The 23,198-nt window shown below is 45.3% G+C and overlaps 1 protein-coding gene across 2 annotated transcripts in view; it reads left to right on the forward strand.

Moving 5' to 3' along the window:
- PAPPA2 (pappalysin 2) overlaps positions 1-23,198 on the forward strand; it is a 269,518-nt gene that overhangs the window by 173,832 nt on the left and 72,488 nt on the right. The window contains exons 14-16 of one of the 2 annotated variants that reach the window (XM_042925583.1): positions 9,874-10,045; positions 13,672-13,849; positions 15,059-15,272. In XM_042925583.1, the coding sequence (XP_042781517.1) occupies positions 9,874-10,045; positions 13,672-13,849; positions 15,059-15,272 (564 nt within the window). The remainder of the gene's footprint in view (positions 1-9,873; positions 10,046-13,671; positions 13,850-15,058; positions 15,273-23,198) is intronic. The other variant, XM_042925584.1, reaches the window with a different exon arrangement.

Below are 23,198 nucleotides of genomic sequence, written 5' to 3' on the forward strand. Positions count from 1 at the left end.
CACAGAAAATAAAAACAAACCAATATTTTCAGGATTCTGTCATTTTGCCAGCCTGCCAAGTAGACAGACACTGTTGACGGATTTGACCATAAGTTCTGGTTGGAATGACTCTCAGGCCGTGTCTGGTTCTGTGTAGCTCTAACCATGGAGGCAGAGGAAGTCTGGGATTGAAGTGGCAGCAAGCCCAACGTCCAGACCCCTGTCTCCTGCTGTTGGCTACATCATCAGTTTCATCACCCGATTTTAGGACAGTCCCTTCCCTTCTTTGGGCTTTCATTTCTCTATAAGCACACAAACTGGGGACATTGCAAGGCGTGGGAGAGCTAGGAGGAAGAAAAGAACAGAAGGGAGTAACGTTCCAAATCTGATGTCAACCAAGGACTGACAAATCCCCGGATTATGAGATGATGGGAACAACGTGAAGCTTCTGTTGGGGAGTCCAGAAACTTTCTGGGGAAAGGAAGCCAAGGGGGAGAGGGAGATTCCCAAAGGGGCCCAGCACGTGTTTTATGTTCTACTTCTGCGTTATTATGGTATTTGGTCTTAGTCCACAGTTCCTGGCTCAAAGCTCCCAAACCCTTGGAATTTCTTAAGTGTTGAGAGTGATAAAGGTGTCTTTTGTTATGTGAATGAGGTGACTTTTGGAAAAACACTTCAGGATGGGGCTGGTTGTCTGTGAAGCCAAACACATGATTAGAGGGTTAGAACTTTCAGTCTTTCCCTCTGACCTCTGGAGAGTGGGAAAGGGCTGAAGGTTCAATCAATCAACCAAGCCTATGTAATGAAGCCTCCATAAAATTCCAAAAGGCTGTGTTCTGAGAGCATCTGGGTTGGTGAACACATGGAGACTGGGGAGGGTGGCACGCCTGGAGAGGGCATGGAAGCTCCATGTCCTTTCCCCATGCCTTGTCCTATGTATCTCTCCTTCCGGCTATTCCTGAGTTGTATTTATTACTTTATATATAATAAACTGGTAACCAGTAAGTAAAATGTTTCTCTGAGTTCTATGAACAGCTCTAGCAAATTAATCAAACCTGAGGAGGAGGTTTGAACCTCTGATTTATAGCCAGTCAGTCAGAAGTACAGTAAAGCCTTGGATTGTGAGTAACTTGTTCTGTGAGTATTCCACAAGACAAGCAAACATTTCTAATAAATTGTAACTTGATGAACAAGTGATGTCTTGCAATATGAGTAGTACGTGATGCTGAACATCGCATGAGCACAGCTGAGTCAATGGTTCTTGATACTTGTTTTGATACACAAGTGCTTTGGATTACAAGCATGTTTCCCAAACAAATTATGCTCGCAAACCAAGGTTTTACTGTATAGGTAACAACTTGGGTTTGTGACTGGTGCCTGAGTGGGACTGATTTCTTAACTTGTGGCATCTGATGCTTTCTCTGGGCAGGTAGTGTCAGGATTGAGTTAAATTTTCAGACGTCCTACCGGCATCCCAGTGTGGGAATCTGCACGCCCCCCGCCCCCCGCCCCGGCCACCATATTGGAGTTGGTTAAACACCTGTTTAACTTTTATGTGTGAATTTGACACTCGTTCAAGGTGCTGGCTTGCAAATCCTCAAGACCTCAGTTTACACAGCTTATGAATAGCCACAGAGAAGTCATGCTACCCCTTCTTCCTGCCTTGTAGGAACTGTTCTAGGAATGATGTGGAATGAAACTCATGCCCACTAATCTTCATTCGCAGGACTGTGCTGCTCCCTCACTTGACTACATGTGTTTCACAAGTCCTCGGGCTGGGCCTATGAGTGTGGCTGGGGAAGGGTCACCCCCAGATTAATAGTTTCATTGGTACCCAGGGATGAAGGGTTGGTAGGACAAGAGTCCACAGTACAATCATTTGGGGGCTCCAGTGATCACTCCTTGTTAGGAACTGCCCCCCGTGGAGATGGTTACTGCCTTTGAAAACTGGAAATATATACATACATATGTGTGTATGTGTGTGTGTGTGTGTGTGTGTATATATATATATATATATATAAAATTTATGTTTTTATAATTCACACACACATATATGTTTTTCTTTCTTTCTTTCTTTCTTTCTTTCTTTCTTTCGTTCTTTCTTTCTTTCTTTCAAGAGTACAGGTGGGGAAGGGGCAGAGAGAGGGAGAGACAGAATCCCAAGCAGGCTCACGCTGCCAGCACAGAGCCTGATGCAGGGCTCAGACCCATGAACTGTGAGATCGTGACCTGAGCCGAGATCGAGAGTTGGATGCTTAACCAACTGAGCCACCCAGGCACCCCATGTTGTTGTTATTTCTGATGGGTGATTCTGTTTCCCTGATGCAATGCTAGGGAAGCATATCCTCTACTAATTAGCCAACAATTGTTTTGACTCTTCCTTTGGTATTCCACATATTTTATAATCTACATTAAAATCATGGGTTCTGAAACTTGGTGAGGCAGGGATTTTGAAAGGGAGTGCTTTTGGCTGCGTGAAGTAAATCTGTTTCTCTTTAGAAGGACAGGGGGCATTTGGATGGGACTTCTAGTGTTACAGCCAGGCATGGTAAAAAACTGTGCCCAGAATTAGAAATGAGCGAAGCAAATTACCCGGTACTGGGGTCACCAGAGTCCAGTCCTGAACTTACAAATAGGTCACATTCTAGGAAGAGATGGACCTTTCCCAAAAGGCCAACTTTGGGGCAGAACCTTCAATAGAGAGGCAGGGGAACCTCTGCTTTCTTCAAAATACAGGAATGGAAGAAGTCTGCTTAGTGCAGTAATTCATCATTTCTCTGTCATGAGGGAAGAAACAATTACTATCAAGATCTCTGTTTCCTCTCAGATGAGAATCTTCAGAGGAGAAGAACTTGAATTAATTTTCCCTTCCTAGTTGGTATTGTACTTGAGGAAAAGCCCCCTCAAAGCACTAGCACTGTTTTGCCCAAGATGGCTGATGGAAATATACTTGACATTTATGCTTGTTCCTGTCCTACAAAGAGAAACATGGAGCCAGAGTGACGAGGAGGTAGAATGGGCAGCCAGAGTAGAGACAGTATCTTTTTGTATTGGTTTGGAGAAACAGCAAAGCTCTCTAAGGACGGATGCTATTATTATTATTTGGTTTTGTTGTTGGTGGAGGCAAGATTAATGAGGACTCTGTCCCTTCCAGTCCACTCTCCATTCTGTACATTGCACTTCTATCTGCTGGCAAATCCGGAGCATACATTCCTTCTTAGCCCACAGCCTCTTATTTCAATAAGAATCAATAAAACACAGTAGGGGAATGGCGAGAAATCTGATCCTCTTTACTATTTAACCTTAAAAGAGCTGTTTCTGCAGAAACCACTGGGATTGCTGTTTGGTCAATGGTGGTACTTCTTGGATAAATGAATTGCAATGTTTTGTTTAACTAAGCAACTGAAAAGTTGGGACATTAAGCAAAAACGTACACTGGGCAAGAAAGATGGTCAGAAACTCTTTCTTGTTCTCTACCACATCCTGCCCATTCATGGGTTTTCTGTACTCCCACCCCAATACCACCATCACCTCATCTAGGAAATTAAATATCATGTTAGAGCTGGAAGGGACCTTTAAGAGAACCTAGTTCAAACCCATCATTTTACAAATTTGCGGACAGAGGGCCAGAGCAGTTAAGAGACTTACCCAAGGTCCTAGAGGTAAGCAGGGGCAAGCCAAGACCTGAACCCAGGTCACATTGGCCTTGATCTCCTACTTTCTCCATTACACCATGCTGTTTGTCAAACGTGTGTTACAGATGCCAGACAGTTTCTCCTAAACTAACCTAGATTCCAGATATCAAATTGTGGTCAGCTTTTTCTGGCTGCTTACGGGAGGGTGGGATGTTGACTTGAGAAGAGTCCATGAGCTGATGTCATTCTGATTTTGAGTTTGAGCCAAAGCTTAATTAAATGTGTCTTTGTTGTTATATTGTAGTCTTAGTATTCTGGAATACCCCATCATTTCTTTCGGGCTCATTTTCCTCATCTCTAAAACGAGGAATTTGAGTTGAATTATGTTTAAGGTCCGTTTTACTTTTAACAAGCTATGGTTCCTCCAAGATCATTGTTAAAAGTCACCCCCAAGCCCCCCAAAATTCACGCTTAAGCAAATGGGGTCTTTAGCACATAATTTCCATTAGGCCTCACACGGGAGAAGCAAGGTTTCACTGTCCACTCTTATTGAGTCTGGAGTATTGTTGCAGTCTGGTGAAATTCCTCCGTGGTGGCTCAGACCCTCAGGGGATCCTTGGACCAAAGCTGTGGGCAGAAAAGCCAGGACTTCACCCATTTGGCAGTAACTACCGAGCATCCCAAATGTGGACCCTGGCTGGAAACTAGGCCAACTTCCTTCTAGTGGCCTCAAGAAATGTAAAACTAAAAAGAGGTGCCTGATTTGGCATAGCCTGGGGGACAGCTCGTGGTGTACCCTGTGTGGGGTCTGTGTGCTCCCTCTGCAGAGAATGATGTCTGCTTTCTGGGGTCGGCCTTACCCTGTTCCTCACCAACCACTCACTACGAGGCAGAGCCAGGCTTTGGGAACTTGCCTGTAAGTCTGTCTTCAAATATGGATGTGGGCTCCTTTCACTAAAGGTTCTCTAAATTTGTTAGTTATAACTTGGGAGACCCACATATAATGAATTTTCTGCAGCTCTCAGTGGTCGGTAGGAAATGGAGATTTTGTCAAAGCACTGAGAGTGCTACCTTGCCTGTGTTCTGTTTGTCAAGCATTGGAGGTAACTTTCCAGAATATCTTTCGCCTTTCCAAATTCTAGTCCTTCACTGAGGTCAAATCATATGCAATGATAAAACTTTCTCTGAAACAGCCTTGAATTTATAATCAGTAACACATGATTTTATTATTCTCTCATCAGCTATATTGAAAGCTTCTTCAGAACAGGAAAAGTGTTGCATACTTTTGATCTATCTTATGGCTTCTACACGACAATATGTACTTAATACATTGACATGTAATAATCAAGCAGTGGGACCAGGTTCTCCTCCTGGAATTGGCCTTGTTATGTTATAGTCTTGGCTTCTGGAATTTACTGACATATCATTCGGGTTACACATACCAGACCTTTGTGGCGCCGGTTTTCGTTCCTGGTGAGCAGCAAACGCTGCGCAACTTATAAAGTCACAGATGCTAAAATGCCACCACAAGCCTTGAGAATCAAAATCTCCAGAGGACAAAGCCTGGGTATCTGTGTTTTGAAAGCTGCTCAAACAAGCCGGATGTACAACCACGATTGAGGCCTGCCTCCTGCGGGCCGCTCCTTCACGAAACTGCTGACAGAAGTTTCTCAGGTACCGGCGTCACTCACAGACCCAACCAACAAAGGAAGCACCCACATCACTGCAGTAGGATGGTATTAGGATTGCGCCTGGGTGCCCACGAGCAGGTTACGTACAAGAGGAAGATAGCCCAGAGTAAAGGTACATATTGTACAGGGATTCCTCACTGAAAGCATTTAAAAAAAAATTTTTTTTAACATTTATTTATTTTTGAGACAGAGAGAGAGAGCATGAACAGGGGAGGGTCAGAGAAAGAGGGAGACACAGAATCTGAAACAGGCTCCAGGCTCTAAGCTGTCAGCACAGAGCCCGACGCGGGGCTCGAACCCACGGACCGCGAGATCATCACCTGAGCTGAAGTCGGCCGCTTAACCGACTGAGCCACCCAGGCACCCCTGAAAACATTTTTTAAAATGCTCCAACACAATGACCTTGGGGAGTGAGGACCAGAAGGGAGAGAGTGAAGGCTTATCAGAGAAATGGAGAGACAAAAAAACAAAGCTAGAGTTATGGGTAGGTGGTCATCTAGAAAGTGTGATTTTTAAGGGCCTATCGACTTAAAATTCCATCATGAAAAACTCATCCCTTTGACTTAAAACTTTATCTCCTGTTAATGTGGAAGTACCTGTGAATCACATCTGGGTGGGCTCATCATATCCTTACTGAGAACACATTGTGATGGGGTATGGGGAAAGATCTGGAAAAAATGGGTGGAAGGCTGAGGAGCTGTTGCCAAAGGAGGAAACATGCAAAGCAGGTCATCTCGCAGATGGCGGCAGCTGGACAAATATTGACAACTTGATTTGCTGTCATTTAAAAAGAAAACGTCTGGAAGCTAAGATGGACCATGGAATATTCTATATTTGCCCCTGACTGCCCTGCTGAGGTGAGGAGCTTCTTGGCTCTCCCTGGCCAATGCTGCTAGCTCCTGAATTCAGAAGAAGGCAACAGGAGAGCAGCCACATCCCCCTGGGAGATGGCCTCGTGGTCTAGGCTGGCCAGAGAGCCAGGGCTCTGAGCTCCAGCCCGAGGGTTTTCCTCTGACTCGCTGTGTGGCCCCTGGCCAGTCTCCTGAGCAGCTTAATTTTCCTTGTGTGTCAAACCAAGATAAACACCTAACTTCCCACCTCTCTGGGGCATTGTAAGATTTCGCCCCTGCCACTTTCGTTAGCATTTGTCCAAAGACCAGAAGAAGAAAGCTCCTAGGAAGTTTTAAGACAAACCGTTTTGACTCTTAGCATTATCCTTCTGAGAGGAGAGCTCGTGTAGCGCTAGGTGGAAAGGAGAAGGTATGGGGAGGGCGGGAAAATGGAGGACGCAGCTCCACTCGGAAAAGCAGTGTTTGCGGTGGAAGAGAAACACGAAAGGGGGGGGGGGTTGGGGTGCAGGGGAGAGAATTCTACAATTGGTACCAGATGCCATCAGAAGCTAACGACCTGACAAACACCGTCCTCATAAAACAAATTCCTTAAAAAGGAAGCAAATGGAAATGTAAGCTAGTGAAGGAATTTGCAGCAGCTGCCCTAAAACCATTTCTCACTTCATAAACAGGTCTGGGTTTGGTGCCTTTTTTTTTTCTTGGTCTTATTTCATGCCACACTTTCCCCCTCTTCTGTGCTCCCCTCTTCCGTCTCACTCTTCCTCCTTTGCTGCCAGTGCTGGAAGGACTTCTTACACCGGTAGCCTAGCAACAGCGGTGAACGGAACCCCATCTTGACAGAAGGAGGCTCATTCAGAGTATTTGCTCTGTGTCTTATCTCGGCACGCATTTGTCCTCAACGATGACACGGATTAATTAATTGGCTGGAGTCAGTGACAAACAGCACGTGCTATTTCACATTAATTTCCTGGCAACAAGCTGACAGGAACCAGAACTGTTAATGACTCTGTTTTCTAGTACTCTCTGTTTACCAGGCTGAAGAAATATTACTTTCTTGTGGACATCAAGGAATGCAGCAGCATCTATGAAACTTGGAGCTCTGTAGCATCACTAATGAGGTGTATTGATCTCATCCCATGGAGGATGGTCAGGTTTCAGATCCCTCATCCAGAGAGGTCAATAAAGACTCGGGGACAAAGATTTATTTCCTGTACTGCATACCCAATTATCAGCACTGGATTTGGGAGAATTTATGTTGAGAGTTAACAGTCCCTACCCCCTAATTCATATATTCCTCCCTCCACCACGCTCCATGGAATGAATCTGAGGGAAACCATACCACTGAAGGGAATGCTCAGGACTCAGAGGATTAAAAAAGTTTCTTTCATACCACTCAACTCTAATACCTCTATCCTATACGTAATAAGCATAGATAAAGAATGTCACTGACATATGACTTAAATCCTAGGGGTACAAGATAAGAGGCAGCAACTTTTGCATATTCAGATCAAATCCATCCTTTTTGGATTAGTGCTTTTTTTGGTTTTTAAGTTTTATTTATTTATTTTGAGAGAGAGAGAGACAGCGTGGGCAGGGGAAGGGCAGAGAGAGGGAGAGAGAGAATCCCAAGCAGGCTCCATGCTGTCAGCACAGAGCCTGATGTGGGGCTCGAACTCATGAACCATGAGATCATGACCTGAGCTGAAACCAAGAGCCAGATGACGCTCAACCAACTGAGCCACCCAGGCACCCCTTGGATTAGTGCTTTTAAAATCAATTCTCATTTATTTCAAGGTGGTATGTGCATATTCAGTGACCTTTAATTTTTCACTTTCTTGTATTTTCCAGCTTTTTAATAAAGTCATTGGCTGTTAACAGAATTCTAGGACCATTGACCATAACAGAATTCTAGGTAGAGCAAATTAACGATGATGAGAGTCACAGTATCCTTTCAACTAATAATATTTGACACCACTGACAACAACATCATGAACAAGAAAATATAGGAAAATATCGAGTTGGTCACCTCAACTAGACTATGATTTCCTTCGGGGCATGATACTTATTGTACCCCCGGTACTCAAACGAATACCTTGCCAACAGTAAGTGTGCAGTAGATGTTGATTGGTGAATGAATGAATAGGGGCAAGATGGTTGAATGACTGTTTGATGATAATACTTTTGTGTTTCGGATTCCCGTCTGTCATTTGAAAATTTAACAAATTACCCATTTTAGTAGCCATTGACTGACTTTGCTGTGCGAACACATTTAAGTCAGCCAGCTTTTATTGTGTTTGCTACCGCAAGGTATATGGTGAATATAAAAATGGGTCAGAGTCGGAATTTGTCTTCGAGAAGGTCATAATCTCGTTGGGAGTTTGAGCACTTAGGAGATACTCAGATCCTAATTGCCTTGTAGATCCAAGGATGGAAAAATTAAAGAATAAGCAGATGCGTACATGACTATAATATAGGATAGAGTAATAGGAGTGTTAGAGGGAAATTATTTTTAAAATTTCCCTGGGAGGTTCACAGGAGGAAAATGCCTGAAGGGACTTCTTGGAGAAGAAAGTCCTTTTAGAAATCTCGACAGTTTGAGCAAAGCTACAGAAATGGGAAAACCAAAAAGTATGGATTGCTAACAGAAAACAAGCCACTGAGGGTGGGACTTGGGCCATCAGCAGTGGAGCAGTAAGGGGATTTAGCCTGGGAACCATAACACCCTGTGGGATATGTGCCTTTATGATCCTCCTCTTATGAGGGAAGGAGCTGAAACACTGGGGAATGAATAACTCAACCAAAGCACACAGGTAGTAAGTGGCGGATCCAGGATCCAAAGTCAGACAGTATGGGGCCATGCCCTAATTTTTCATCTCTACACTGCTGCCGTGGGAAGAGGGCAATGCTCGTTTTGCTCTTGCTGCTGTTATGGTCCAGACTGAGTCACCCTGAACCTGGGGAGTTAAGCTCTGTCACCCATTCTTGGTTGATTGGCCCTAGAGCCCTAGGCAGTGGTCCTGCTCTGCTGAGATGATGTCCCCGAAGCACCTAGCACAACGTCAGGCACAAGGCAGGGATTTAGTATGTGTGAGTTTCCTCTTCCTGTCATGGGCTCCGTTTCTCATTAGCCGGTGTGGACGTTCAGTGGAGGGTAGTGCTATGGCTACAGTTGTCAAAAATATTTCCACACCAATCAGTGAATAAATGTTTCCTTTTCTGCCATCTCAGATACCCCAGACCTTTCATGTAGGGCCCTCTGGAATCCATCTGTAATCAAACAACTGAAAGGTCAGCGTGTGACACAACCAGGGGCCCCCAGGATCCGCTCCTGATCTGGGTCTGCTCTGATTGTTTGGGACCCAGTGGTACCGGTGGTTAAACATTTCGAGGATTGCTCTCTAATCTACCCATTTCTGATGCCATCCGGAGCTCTTGGGATACATTCCCCACCTCGTCCTGTCACCATTTTGTCCTCCTGGAAGAGCCGTAGGAAGTCGTTTAATCATTCGTGACCCGTTAGCTGATTATCGTTCTTTTTCATTTTATGTCACACGGTTCCAGGTCATACGGAAGGAGGTGATGAGTTCAGTGTTGGGTCTGGAGAAAAATCGTTCTCTTTGGTTTGGAGGCACTTTCCAGACGGGAAGCTGCAGAGTCTTTGCTGTCGCCCTCTGGTTTGGAGTCAGTCTAAGATGCTTTTGTTTCTGTCATCCCCAGCTGTGTCCACCGGCCCTGTGGGGAGCAGGGCAGCTGTGCGCCATTGCTGCTTGATCATGCGGATATGGTGAACTGTACCTCTGGTGGCCCAGGTCACATGAAGTGTGCTATCACCTGTCAAAGGGGGTTTGCCCTTCAGGCCAGCAGTGGGCAATACCTCAGGCCCGTGCAGGTGAGTTGAAAACCCATGGTCATCGAGACCAAGCTCCTGGGGAGGGAGGGTACCTACACTCCTTCCCCGGGCTGAATTGGGGAAAGGCAGGTGTTTTAAAATCATTTGGAAGGAAAGGTGAGGATTCTAACAAGCAAGGAGAGCACAGCTTCACAGAAATGCAAGGTATATAAGAGCACGTGCAGTTCTCATCAACTAGGGTGCCGGTTTCTCTCGCGCAGACAGTAGGTAGGGATACTTATCCCATCCTCCTTCCTTGTTTCTGTCTTCCCGTCAGAAATTATGGTCCCACTTTTGACTTCAAGATGAGAATGCTACACCTTAGACTTGTCCACAATTTGTAAATAAGATAGGTTGTAATCAGCTTGTCTGTGGCTCATGGTTTGACCCCCGGACCTCCTTACAAGAAGGTTGGAGAAAGAGTCTGATTTTCTTCCCTGTGTTACTGAGGTGGGGGTTATATCATGGTTCTACCTTTTACCTAATTTTCCACTGTCTGCAAGGTACCGTATTAACCATTTCCAGCATTTGGAGGGAGTAGAACATGTTAGTTAAGAGCGTGGCTCATGTGACAATCGCAGAATGAAATTTTGGCTCCACTGTTTATTAGTTGTATAATTTTTGGTAAAAACAAGCTTTCTTCCATGTTTGTGAAATAATGAGGACAGAAGTATTTATGTCACTGAGTTATAATGATGACTGATGGGAAATAATTTAAAAGCTTCTAGCTAAGGGGCGCCTGCGTGGCTCGACTGGTTAAGTGCCTGATTCTTGATTTCAGCTCAGGTCGTGATCTCACAGTTCGTGGGTTCGAGCCCCATGTCAGGCTCTGTGCTGACAGCAAGGAGCTTGGGATTCTCTCTCACTCCTTCCCTCTCTGCCCCTCCCCAACTTGTTCTTTCTCTCAAGATAAATAACTAAACATTTTAAAAAATTTAAAAGCTTCTAGCTAAATGATAGGCACACAGCACTCTGTTAAGCTGCCATGACTATGAGCATGATAATGTATTCTCAACTAAGACTTCTGTTTTCCATCTTTCCTTTAGGGAGCTTTCAATACTCTGCAGAGGGATCTTTAAACTTGAAATCAACCATTAGAAAACCATGACCATAATATGAGACAAAGGATGCATTAGGGAAAAGATAATGGTGCTTGAGGAGAGGACCAGAAAGCCATGGTATGATCAGGAAAAAATGGATGCAAGCCTGGTGGTCAGGTGTCAGTGGTGCCCAAGATTGGAATCTTTTGCCTTTTGTACCAATTGACTACTTAGTAGGTTGTAGATTCACGGAAAACCCTCACTTGCTTAGAGATAGTCTGAATTTAAATACACAAGAGTTGGCTTCAGATGGTTTAGGTTCTTCATAGAGAAACAGTTTTAATATACCTTGAGGCACCAACTCCTCGGTCCATGATGCTTTGGTCAGAAAGGCAGAGCTCTTATTACCTATTCTTAACCCAGCTTAACTCACACTAAAAAAGATAGAGGGAATGCAAAGGAATTGAGTAGGGATTAAATACATTTGTGTGATAGGTAAAGAGGGGGAGAGAAGAAAAGACAGTGTTTGCAATGTGTTAAAGTTAGGAGCAAAGTCAAGACAAAATGGGCAATATTTAATGAAGGCGAAGCCAGGAGAAAAACCAGGCAATATAGGCAGAGTTTGAGACAGATGCTGTGATTGTTGTGGTTTGAGACAGGCTTCCAGGCTGCGATCAGTGTGTGAGGGGCAGGGTCTGGGTTGGGAGGAGGAAGGTGGGAGCTCACCTTTGCCAACCATATGGTGGAGTCAGCAAACACAGCTCCTGTCACCCGAAGCTGGCCCCACTGAGGAAATTCTACGATCCCGGCTCGTGAACACAAGACAGTGGGGAATATTTGCTTTTTGTTGACACAAGAACTGAAACTAAACAGAAAAATGTGTCTGGCTTTGACTTGGGTCCTTCTGGCAGGCAACAGGGAAGCACTGGGAAGAGGGAGGAGCAGCTGGCCAGGAGCGAGTGTCAGGGGTGACAGGTGCTTTCACCAGTCATTGTACCTTTGGCTTTACTGCCACTGTGGTCTCCTGGCAGCATGGCTGCTGAGCCGCAGAATCTCCCCGCTCTCTCTCTGACCTGTGGTAACCCATTGGCTGGAGGGACGGCTGTGCTCTTTCCCAAACAAGCCGTGAACTTCCAGGCCTCTTGGTTTCTGCTCATTCTGTTCTCTTCACTCTGGACTCTCTCTTCTCCTCTACCCCTCTGCTGCTGGGAAGTCCTGCTCATCCTTCATAGGCCAGTTCCTGGGCCCCCACCTCTGGGAACCTCCCTGCAGACACTTAACCTCCTGCTCACAGAGGGGCGCTTCCTCCTCTAGCCCCGCCCCCACGTGCCATCTCCCCGCCACAAAACAAGCACCTAGATATGAGAGGGCTGTCTCCTTTTATATTTTTATATTTTCTCTCTTCTTGGTCCCCATTTGCTCCTTCTTTCGTTTTGTCGTTCGCATCCTTTGTAGCGTGTTCTTCAAATCGTTAGAGGAGGGAGTAGGCTGTAACATATAAAAATGTTATCTCTTGCATTTTCCTTCCTTGTTGCCTTTCGTCCCTTCCTCTCTCTCTCTCTCTCTTTCTTTCATTCCATACTTCCTCTTTGGTTTTCTGAGCCGTTGTTTCAGCCTGTGATTTGCCGTGCTGCTAGACGATGAGGTCCTTGAGGGTGTCTTGTGTATCCCAACCTACACAGAGCCTGGCCCTTTCCAGGGGCTCAAGAAATGTCTCTTCATTTATTTAGTGAGGATGAACCCTAGGGCCACCCAACAAACATGACGGGCTCAGGGAACTGGAATCTCTCCAGTTTAACCACAGGTTTGGAAGGTACCTTGTGGGCATTAATTCTTGGCCGTTCTTGGATACTCTGCCCAGCAGAGATACGTACGTTCATAGCATTATCGATTGGCTCACCCTCCAGGGTGTCAGCAGGAGCTGGATGACGTGCTCTGAAGGGGGCAGTGTGAGAGACTTTAATACAGAGACTACCTATGAAGGCAGGGTGCGGGGAAATCATAAGGATATGGTGCAGAGTCCCAGGGTGACGGGGTGACATCACCTATAGGCCTGAAGAGTCGACTGCAGGGAGCAGTCAACAGAACCCACAGGAAGAGAGTGCAGGAGAGGATGGAGAGGGCCACCAGAGGACAAAGCCGGCGGGCAGTAATGCCCTAGAGAGGGAGCAGGAAGAATGAGCACCCTGACCTCTCTTTCCTTCCTGGCTCTGCAGTCTCCCACCTGAGTGTGCTAGGTGTTGGGGCCAAGAACAGTCAGAGGAATGAAACCCACAGGGGCACAGAACACGGCGGAGGAGGGCACAGAGTGGATCCAGGAGCCCATGGGGGGAAGCCACGAGTTGGGTGGGAGGAGTGTCTCCACTTCATGATCCTCTTACACTAACAGGGGTGGTCAGCAGCCGCCCACCTGGCTATTGTGAGACTGTATCAAAGCCAATAGGGCACGAAGGGGGAGCGAGGCAAAATAATTTGGTCCGTTGTGAATGTTTGCACCAGTAATCACCGGGACTCTTCCAAAGCTTGGAAACTGCTTTGATAAGCCTTTTCATGTGACCTTGATGGAGGAAAATTCTCCGTTTCCAGAAGGAAATTCTGCTCACCTGTTCCTCTGGGCACTGGGACCGGGCTGTGAGCTGCATGCCCCTTGATTGTGGCATTCCCGACCCATCTTTGGTGAACTACGCAAACTTCTCCTGCTCAGAGGGAACAGACTTTCTGAAGCGCTGTTCAATCTCCTGTGTCCCACCAGCCAAGCTCCAAGGTATTGTCAGCCAAGCAGGAACCGAACGCAAGTCCTCTTCAGCCTCTCACTCTTTGGGGGTTCTGTGGGGGGGTCTTTCTTCCACCCTAGTACTCTTCCCATTTTCTCTGCTGTGCCACCCTCTCCTGATAACACCACCAAAGTCCCAAAGGGCAACGCTTTTCTTTGTCCCGATGACATGGAAAGATGCCCTGTCTCAAGTCTCATTAATGAAAGACACTTAGACTTCCCTGTTTTTATTTGGTTGTATGTCCTCTGGAAACAAGCTGAGTAACAGTTGCCTGATCACATTAATAATTAAGAAACGCTTTACGATGCACATTTTTTACTTAACATTTACAACCTTCCTCTGCGTCAGGTGCTTTTAGTTCTATTGTATAGGTAAGAACAGAGTTGCAGGAATCGCCCCTGGCTGTGCTGAAAGTAAGAGCTGAAGATGGGAGAGAGCCTGCTCTGACCCCGCACTTACTCTTCACCTCTTCTCAGCCTTTGGTGTGCCTAACAAGGACCCAGGAGGCTTGTTACAAATGCAACTTCCTGGGCCTAATGCTGCCAGAGCCTGATTTAGTAGGTCTGAGATGCATTCGTGATGTTACTGTGGGAAGTTCATGGATTGCATTTGGAGGGACCATGAATGGCCCTGGGGCATAGAGTGTGGTGTTTATGTACAGAACTCTGCATCCAAACTACCCGAGTTCAAACCCTGTGTCTGCCGCTCTGGCAAGTTACCTGAACTCAATTTCCCCACCTGCAAAGTAAGAGATAATGATGGTATCTATTTCAGCGGGTTGCTTCAGGTGTGAAGTTTATGCAAGTGTCGTAAAATGCTTAGAACAGTGCCTGGCATATAAGCCCTCCCAAGGTGTCTTCTCTGATTATTATTATGCTTTCCACGATACTGCCACTAATATATTTTTGTTATTTGTAGTTGGGAAGGGAGGTAATGATTTGGCCGATAGCTATTCTTCCACTCTGGTCAGAAAATACCTACCTGACCTCCGTTCTGTGTAGGAGATCACAGGAGATGCTCAGTGGGGGAAAGAGAGATAGCATGAACACTGGACCCGAGATGTTAGAGACGATTCTCAACAAAGAATTATGTGACTTCCTGAGAACACCGACAGTTTGACAGGTTTTTGTTCTTTTCTGCTGAGCGTTGGTTTCCAGACTCTGCCCTGAGCATCCTGTGCTTTTCTTTCCTGGGGTCAGGACTGAACCCATGGCTGACTTGTCTTGAAGACGGGCTCTGGTCCCTCCCGGAAGCCTACTGCAAGTTGGAGTGTGACGCACCCCCTGTAATCCCGAATGCCAGCCTGCTCTTGCCTCACTGCCTCCAGGGCAACCATGACGTGGGCTCCGTCTGTAGATACGAATGCAAACCAGGCTACTACGCCAAGCCGAGTGCCGAGGGTAAAGTCAGGAGGTAAGCTGGGTTGTTTCTGGGTCTTTGCAGTTCTCTCTGCCCTCGAGCTTTCACTTGTAAATCCCAGACCATTGTTTTGGAAATAATATTAAGATCTTCCGGTTGTCCATTGCTTGTTGTGTTTGTTTTTCTGTATAATCTCTCTTTACCTGCACAGGTGTATTCTCCAGGCAGACAGGTTGACCAGGTGTGCTTTCTGTAAAAATATTCTTTCCCATAGGAGTTCCCATCAGCCTCACTTAGGGGCTTTTTATTTGTTTGTTTGTTTATATTTTTTAATTTTTAGATTTTTTAAAATGTTTATTTATTTTTGAGAGAGAGAGAGAGCCAAGTGGGGGAGGGGCAGAGAGAGAGAGAGAGAGAGAGAGAGAGAGAGACAGAATCTGAAGCAGACCCCAGGCTCTGAACTGTCAGCACAGAGCCAGACGTGGGGCTCGAACTCACGAACCATGAGATCATGACCTGAGCTGAAGTCGGATGCTTAATAGAGTGAACCACCCAGGCACCCCCCTTAGGTGCTTTTTAAAAGAATCTCTGCCCTGGGGGCGCCTGGGTGGCTCAGTCGGTTAAGTGTCTGACTTCGGCTCAGGTCATGATCTCACAGTTCCTGAGTTCGAGCACTGCGTTGGGCCCTGTGCTCACAGCGAGGAGCCTGCCTCAGATTCTCTGTCTCCCTCTCTCTCTGCCCCTCCCCTGCTCTGTCTCTCTCAAAAATTTTTTAAATAAACATTAAAAATAAATACATAAAAATATCTCTGCCCTAATTACTGTTTTCCTTGAAAGTAAGTGTTGGGAGCTTCCCAAGTGTTACGCGTGTCGCCCAAATCCAACTGTGGGCAGAACATCCTCATCAGGACGGTTGGGAATTTATGATTGTGGCTCTAGGAGAAACTGCCTGGGCTGGTCCCCAGTCCAGACATTTATTACCTGTGTGATGCTGGGAAGGTTTCTTTCTCCGCCTCGGTCTTTCTCATCTGTAAAACAAAGACAGTAATAATAATACCTATCTGATAGGGCTTGTGTGGGGACTAAATTGATTAATTAAGTAATTAAGCATAAGGTTTGGTAAATTTATTTTAAAAACATAAAACTCAATACATATTAGCTATTACTATCATTGTAGTCTGTCTGCCTTCTCCTTCCCGGGCTCTGTGTGCACGAACACTCCTAGAACATTCCCAGACCTAGGGAAACCGGGAGCCTTTCTGCTGATCAGAAAGAACAAAAGCCTCGCGGCACCCTTTAAGAGGAAAGGCTCTGAAGAGAGTCCTGCTGGGCTTCAAATCCCAGTCAGCCCCTTTTTTTTTCAGCTGAGTAACCTCAGGCAAGTTATGTAGCTCTTTGGGTCTCCTTGGTAAGTTGAAGATAATGGCCACATCAGTGTTGAGGTGAAGATGGCAGGAAATAATGCACCCCCCTCCCCTGCCTGCCTTGTGCCAATGGCTCAATAAAGGGTTTCAGAAAAAGAAGGCTTTTCTGAACAAACAAAACAAACAAAAAGCTTTCAGAAAAAGGAAACTCCTTTCACTCAGTAACTAGTAGCCATACTTTCCCTATCATAAATTATGTGGTATAGGAGAAAATCTAGTTTGTTTCTTACCGAGGACTTAATTAAAAGTCTCCCCATGGTAGGTATTTTTTTAAAGATGGATTTTTGAAAATATTTTTAAGAATGTTTTGCTTATTTTTGAGAGAGAGAGAGAGAGATGGGGGGTGGGGGAAAGGGCAGATAGAGAGGGGGACAGAGGATCCAAAGTGGGCTCCACGCTGACAGCAGTGAGCCCGATGTGGGGCTCAAACTCATGAACTGTGAGTTCAAGACCTGAGCCAAAGCCTGCCGTTTAACTGACTGAGCCACCCAAGCGCCCAGGGATTTTGTGTTTTGAACTAACAAGATCCCAGCTATGGCATTACCAGTGAGGCCAAGGGATACAGGGTTTGCTTATAAGCTAGACTTCTTTAAGGGGACAGAAGAATATCAGGAAACTTACTCTCTGGCTCTCATTTGACCTTCACTAATCAGTACTCAGCCATCTTTCTGTGGGATGGATTGAGTCTGACTTTGTCCAGAGCCTTCCACTCCAGAGAAAGCCCAGGCTTCTATAGGCTTCTATGTGTGTGTGTGTGGGCGGGGGTGGGGAGAGGGGCTGCGGGGGCGGAGGGGCGGGGGGCAGGCAGGGAGCAAGTCAGGCAAGAGCCAGGCTGATGAGAATATGAATAATACTGATGAAAAATTCATTAAGAGGCAGCACTGGGTTCAATGGACTCTGGCAGGTATAGTCAACAGTTTTTGACAACTGAAAACACATTTGCATGTGCTTTTCATAGGATCTAGATCAATTTGCATAGGCACACATTGACAGGCAGTGAGGACCTGGGCCACCTTCAAGTGGTATTACAACTCACCTGCAGGCTGCTGTTTTCTGGCTTCTTCCTTCTCTCTTCTTGCCTCCCTTTTCACAGACCTGCACCTGACTCAGGTATCTGCAGAACAGTGCAGAGAATAATTGAGGGGGAGAGAAAATTCTCCAGACCAGCAGGAATTAAGGGTGGAGGGATTATTTCTAGCTCCCTCGGCCCATGGCTGAGCTTTGTGTTGAGACCGAGCCTTCCCCCTAGAACTTTGGGCTTTCTGCCTTACCCTGCACCTCTGACTCGGCCGGCTTTCCCAGTCCGGGCAGGGGCACACAAGGGCCATTTGTTGGCATAGCTCTTCTGGTTGAGAAACTGGAAGCTTGCAACATCGGCATCGGTTTTGGCATAAACATTTACATTCGCAAACACCGTGCTGAGGAAAGATTAAATTATTTACCCCACTGTGTAAACTGATTTAAATCTTAGTTTACACCTGTTTACATAGCAGGCGGTGGATTGGTAATCAGAAGTTTGCAAGCCGGGCGTAAATCACTGTCACTTACCGCTTCTGTTTACCCAACAAACTATGTCAGCCTTGTTCCTCGCTTGGTGGAAAGAGCCCAGAGTTGTACAAATGGGGCTCTAAACTTCTTTCTAGGACATGTGAGCAGGAGAAGAAATTGAAAAAAGTAAGCAGGGAGATCAATCCAGACAGAGTGGGCATATGCTCATTATATGCAGTTCTGTGCCTAGTGGAAAAACCCACTTGATGGCCAGATTCGCACCTGATTGTTTTCATGACTCTGAACAATGTACTCAATATCCATGTGTCTCAATTTTTGCATCCATAATGTGAGGGGTAGTAATTTCTACCCAACGGTGCTGTTGAGGCTGAAAGTAGGTAATGCACTGAAAGCATTTTATCAACTGCCATGTTCAGTGTAAGTACCAGGCATTGCTTTTTGTTCATGTCTTTTTAAAACAAGGAAACAACTACCAAAATATCAGCCAAGTACATCCCTTGCTCTTAAGTCTGTTGAACATTGTTTCAAGACGAAAGGGAGACGAGCACTGGATCTGACTTTTCTCTTTGGATCGACCCATTTCAGTTTTGTCCCATTCAACTTGGAGGTGGCAGGGAGGGCACGGCACCGGCTGGCAGGTTCATCACGTGCGTGCTCTGTGCCGGTCTCCTGGCTGGGGCTGAGGAAACACGCATGAGGAAGATCTGGGATCTGATCTCCGGGAACACGCAGCCTCCATGGCCTCCCCCTTTCACGTGCTTTATTTCTCCTTGAAGTACAGTAGAGAGGGGGACGCAGCCACAGGTGGGCACTTTCACCGGGCCCCTGGACTCCTAGCCCCTTCTTCCCAGGATTTGAGAGTGGCACCACCCGCACTGGATCTAATCCCTGAGGACAGGCAAATGCAATAGCTTAGGCCTGAGTCAAAGACTCTGACCCTGAAGTCATGGCTGGAGTCAGCATCACCCAAGCCCGATGGCGTCCCCAGAGGGAGATTGAGAAGGAGGGTAAATGGATGTTGGGAGAGCAAAAAATTCAATAAAACAAAAATAAACATCTATATGATGGTAGAGCCATATCCTGAAATAGCCTGCTATCATCAAAGATGTTTGGGAGAATATTAAAGACGTGGGAAAACATTCACAATACAATGATAAGTGGGTAAAAGCAGGAAAGTAATTGTTATAATCAATGATATGATCTCTATTTTCCATATTAAAATTATATTTTATCACTTCCTTAATAGCTGGAAATGATTATGATACTGGTAATTATAACCTCTAGGTGGTAGGTTCATAGGGAATATCTTTTCTTTTTCTTTTTTTATTTATATATATTTGCTAAGTTTTCTAGATTTTCTAATGAGGTAAATGGATAAACGTTTTAAAAACTAAAATAACGAAGTGAGCTATTAAGAGTAGATTATAGCAATTTGTGGAGGCAGAGAGTGATAAAAGTAAAACTAGGCAGATCTTTCTCCATAGGCAAACCCAGGAGAGACCAGCACCCCAAGAAGCAGGAGGAAAGGTCCATGACCTTTCCACCACGTGCCCAAATCTTTCTACGTTCTTTGAGGACAAGCACTGTCTTTATTCTTGAAGGCCACTTCATACCTTTTCTCATCCAGTCCTGACACCTCTTCCCTAACTTCCCGTGTATCACCTCACTCCCCAAAGTGAAGAGTCTGCTCACAGGTGTGCAAGCTCATCTACACCCCAAACAAGCTCTCCCCTTCCCTGCCGTCTAAAATGCAGTTCATCACCTTGGTTCTGGACCCCATCTCCCTCCTCAGGGATTTCCCTCAACACATTTCCCCTTTTCTTTCCTGCGTCTGAGGCTTCCCTCTTCCTTTTGCCCAGTCACTTCTCTTTCGTCGTGCTCAGGTTTCGCCCATGTTACAGCACAAATGAGCAAAGCCTTTTCTTGATCCCATGCTCCCATCCTGGCTACCGTTCTTTCTTTCTCTGTCCCTTTTACACTGAAACTTGTGGTAAGAGTTGTTTGTCTTCACTCTCTCATTCTTGCCCTCTTTTCTGTCCTCCACACCTACATTCACGTTTTTACTTTCATCTCTTCGCTAGATCTGGGCCTGCCACGGGTCTTTCTACTGCCAAATGCAGTGACTCTTCTTGGACCTCAGGTTACTTGAGAATATTTGGCTTGTGTTGGGGTCACCATGAGAGAGGATGGACCCTCCCACCCATAATTTGGTGTGGATGGTGAAACTAATGATACCACACACAGACCAAGAGAACATGAAAAGGTTTATGACTCACAAAACGAGGTCTTCTGGGACGAGAAGGAGAGGATCCCAGGTTGACCTTCAAATGGCTGGAGACACAAAGGCAAAGAGAGAGACTGGGGTTTTGTGGTGCTTAGGGAGTGGGGCTTATGCCAGGGCTTATGTTCATGTGAACAGAACCTGTGTGGCTTGAACTTTCTGCTGAGGCTTTCTGACAGGCTTGCTCCATGAGGGAGGCGGTGGGGCTTGGAAGCTCTTGACAAACATGAAAAATGGAGCCAGGCTCTTTATTATAGCATTGTTGGCTACAACCTGCTTGAAACTTCTTCCTTTATTCTGTTCTGTTTCGCTCCCTGATTTTCCTTCTTCTCTGTCTCTTCTCAATTTTATTTTCTAGCTTCCCCCCTCTGCCCGTTCCTTCAGTGTTGGTGTTTCTCTGAGCTCACATTTCTCTCTTGTTCTGCACACTTGTCTGGGATGGAGCTCATTGACCGCATAGCCTTGACTATCATCCACACGCTAATGCTTCCTAAACCCATACCTGCTACTCTAGTCTCTTCCATTAACGGCCATAAGTACCATTAGAACCACTGCTCATGGATGCAGCCACTTGGATATCCCATCTGTACTTCAAACTCTTACTATATAAAACAGAGCCTCTTATAATCTCTCAAATCTTAATGTTCTTCTGTGTTCCATGCGATTCATCAGGCCAAGAACTTACACATAATTTGAGACTCTTCGGTGTCCTTCACCCCCAATCAAATCAGTCATCAACTTCCATCTAGTGTCATCTTACTGACTCTCAAATATGCCCATTTCTCCCCATCCCTGCTGCCACTTCCCTGTAACAGGCCACTATCTTTTTCCACTTCTCAACTGGTCTTTCTGGCTCTAGTCTTTCTCCCTTCAATACATTTATCACTCGGCAGCAAAAGTGATCTTCAAAAAACTCAACTCCATTTGTAGTTTTTCCCCATGTGAAATTGAATGGACAGCCTTTCTGCCATTTCACTAGGGAAAAAAAAAATCTTAAACTTAAAATAGTTTCAAGGTCTTGTATAGTCTAGCTGGGCTTTGCTTACTTCTCTAGGCTCATTGCTTAATCTCTTTCCTGGGAGACCACTTCCCTCCAACAGTTACACACAACACCTTCTGTAGTGTAGGTTCTCATGCCACTGGATTTATTTTACTTCCTCACATAAGCCTTGGCTAACATGCCTCTGGGTCAGAGCTCTCCCGACAAGGATCTTTGCCTTAGCTGACTCTTACTCTCCGATTTTTAGCACAGGTGTGGTTTTACCTAGGAAGACAATCAGATCTCCCATATGTAAGAAGTGCCCTTCCCATGGGTCGCACTGCACACAGAAATCTTCTGGCAGCATCATTTATCTCACTGAGTAGAAATTGTCAGGTACTTGTCTGTATTCTCCAATAGACCATAAATATTTGTTTAGCTCTGTGTGCCCAATGGTTACTACATTTATTGGTAGGCACTCAATAAATACTTTATGAATGGATGGAAATTCATTTATTAGAAAAATCTTGATAGGAATTTGGGGTTAAATTTGAGGCTAAAAATGGCAAAGGAAAGGGGGGGGCGGTTTCTTAGGAGGGAGTGGAGATCTCTATTTCAAAAACTTTAGAGTAGAAGAACTCTAAAAACATATGTGTATGTTTTTCTTCTAGCATTTGTCTCAGTAACATGGGAGGAACAGTCTTCCACAAAGACAGTTTACTTTTATTTATTCAACACACATGTAAACTTGATTAACACAACTCAGTACGAGTTGTTAGTCACACAAAAGGATTAGATCTCTCAACAGGCTCCCCAGAACAACAGTGCTCTTACCTGACCGCATGTTCGACTCGCCTGGGGAGACTGAAAAAATCTTAATGTTCAGCTCCTACCCCACACCAATTACATCAGAGTCCCTGCAAGTGGGACCCAGGCATTAGTGTTTTGCAAAGCTTCCCAAGTCACTTCAGTCCACGGCCAAAATCAAGAAGCACGGCCCTAGTGGAATCTTTGTTTCTTTAAGAACAGTATCAGTCATGGGATTTTGACTTGCCTAAAAATATCCAGAGTAATGTTTTCTTTTTTTCAAAAGTAGTGTCACAGCACTTTTGCACGCCAGATTTTTACATGTCTCTTTGAGGCTTATTTGTTTTTGGAGTTAGTCAAAAAAATACAAACAATTGTAGCTCCAAAGAAATTGTTAAATTTAAGTAGTTTCACGAGTTCTTTCTTACTGACATTTTACAATACACACACAGGCTCCTTGAAACCTCTTCCTTTTTCTCCCAAGCAATTTACTTGCACATATACGTCATTTTTCATCACGCCTTTATTGTTTCATTCACTTGACTTCCCAGAAAGCTAAAATAAATGTGTTTGACTTCTATTTTATCAAAAAGACCATATTATATTCCTCCTTATCTTGCACTCCCATGGTTACCTTGTTCTCATTTAGGTGTTATCTTTATGTGTGAAGGTTAGGTTAACCTCATTAGGGCCCATAATTAATTTCACTTCGAAATTATTCCAACCTTCTAACTTTACTTAGACAGCCTCTCCCTCTATAAGCCATTCATCAAGACGCCAAGTGAAGTGGGCTGTAGTCGTCAGATCTTCCTCAGCCTGATTGTAAACAGCTACACTTTCTGACAGTCACCCATGGTATCAGCTTTTCCAAAGAACATCAATCTAGCTGAGTTCTATAAGCACAAACGTACGTCAAAACTGTGATACATTGGCCTCACACTATGACTCGTTAGTGTTTAACAAATACTTGGTTGGTATAC

Source organism: Panthera leo, chromosome F3, assembly GCF_018350215.1.
Source record: "Panthera leo isolate Ple1 chromosome F3, P.leo_Ple1_pat1.1, whole genome shotgun sequence".
NCBI lineage: Eukaryota > Metazoa > Chordata > Mammalia > Carnivora > Felidae > Panthera > Panthera leo.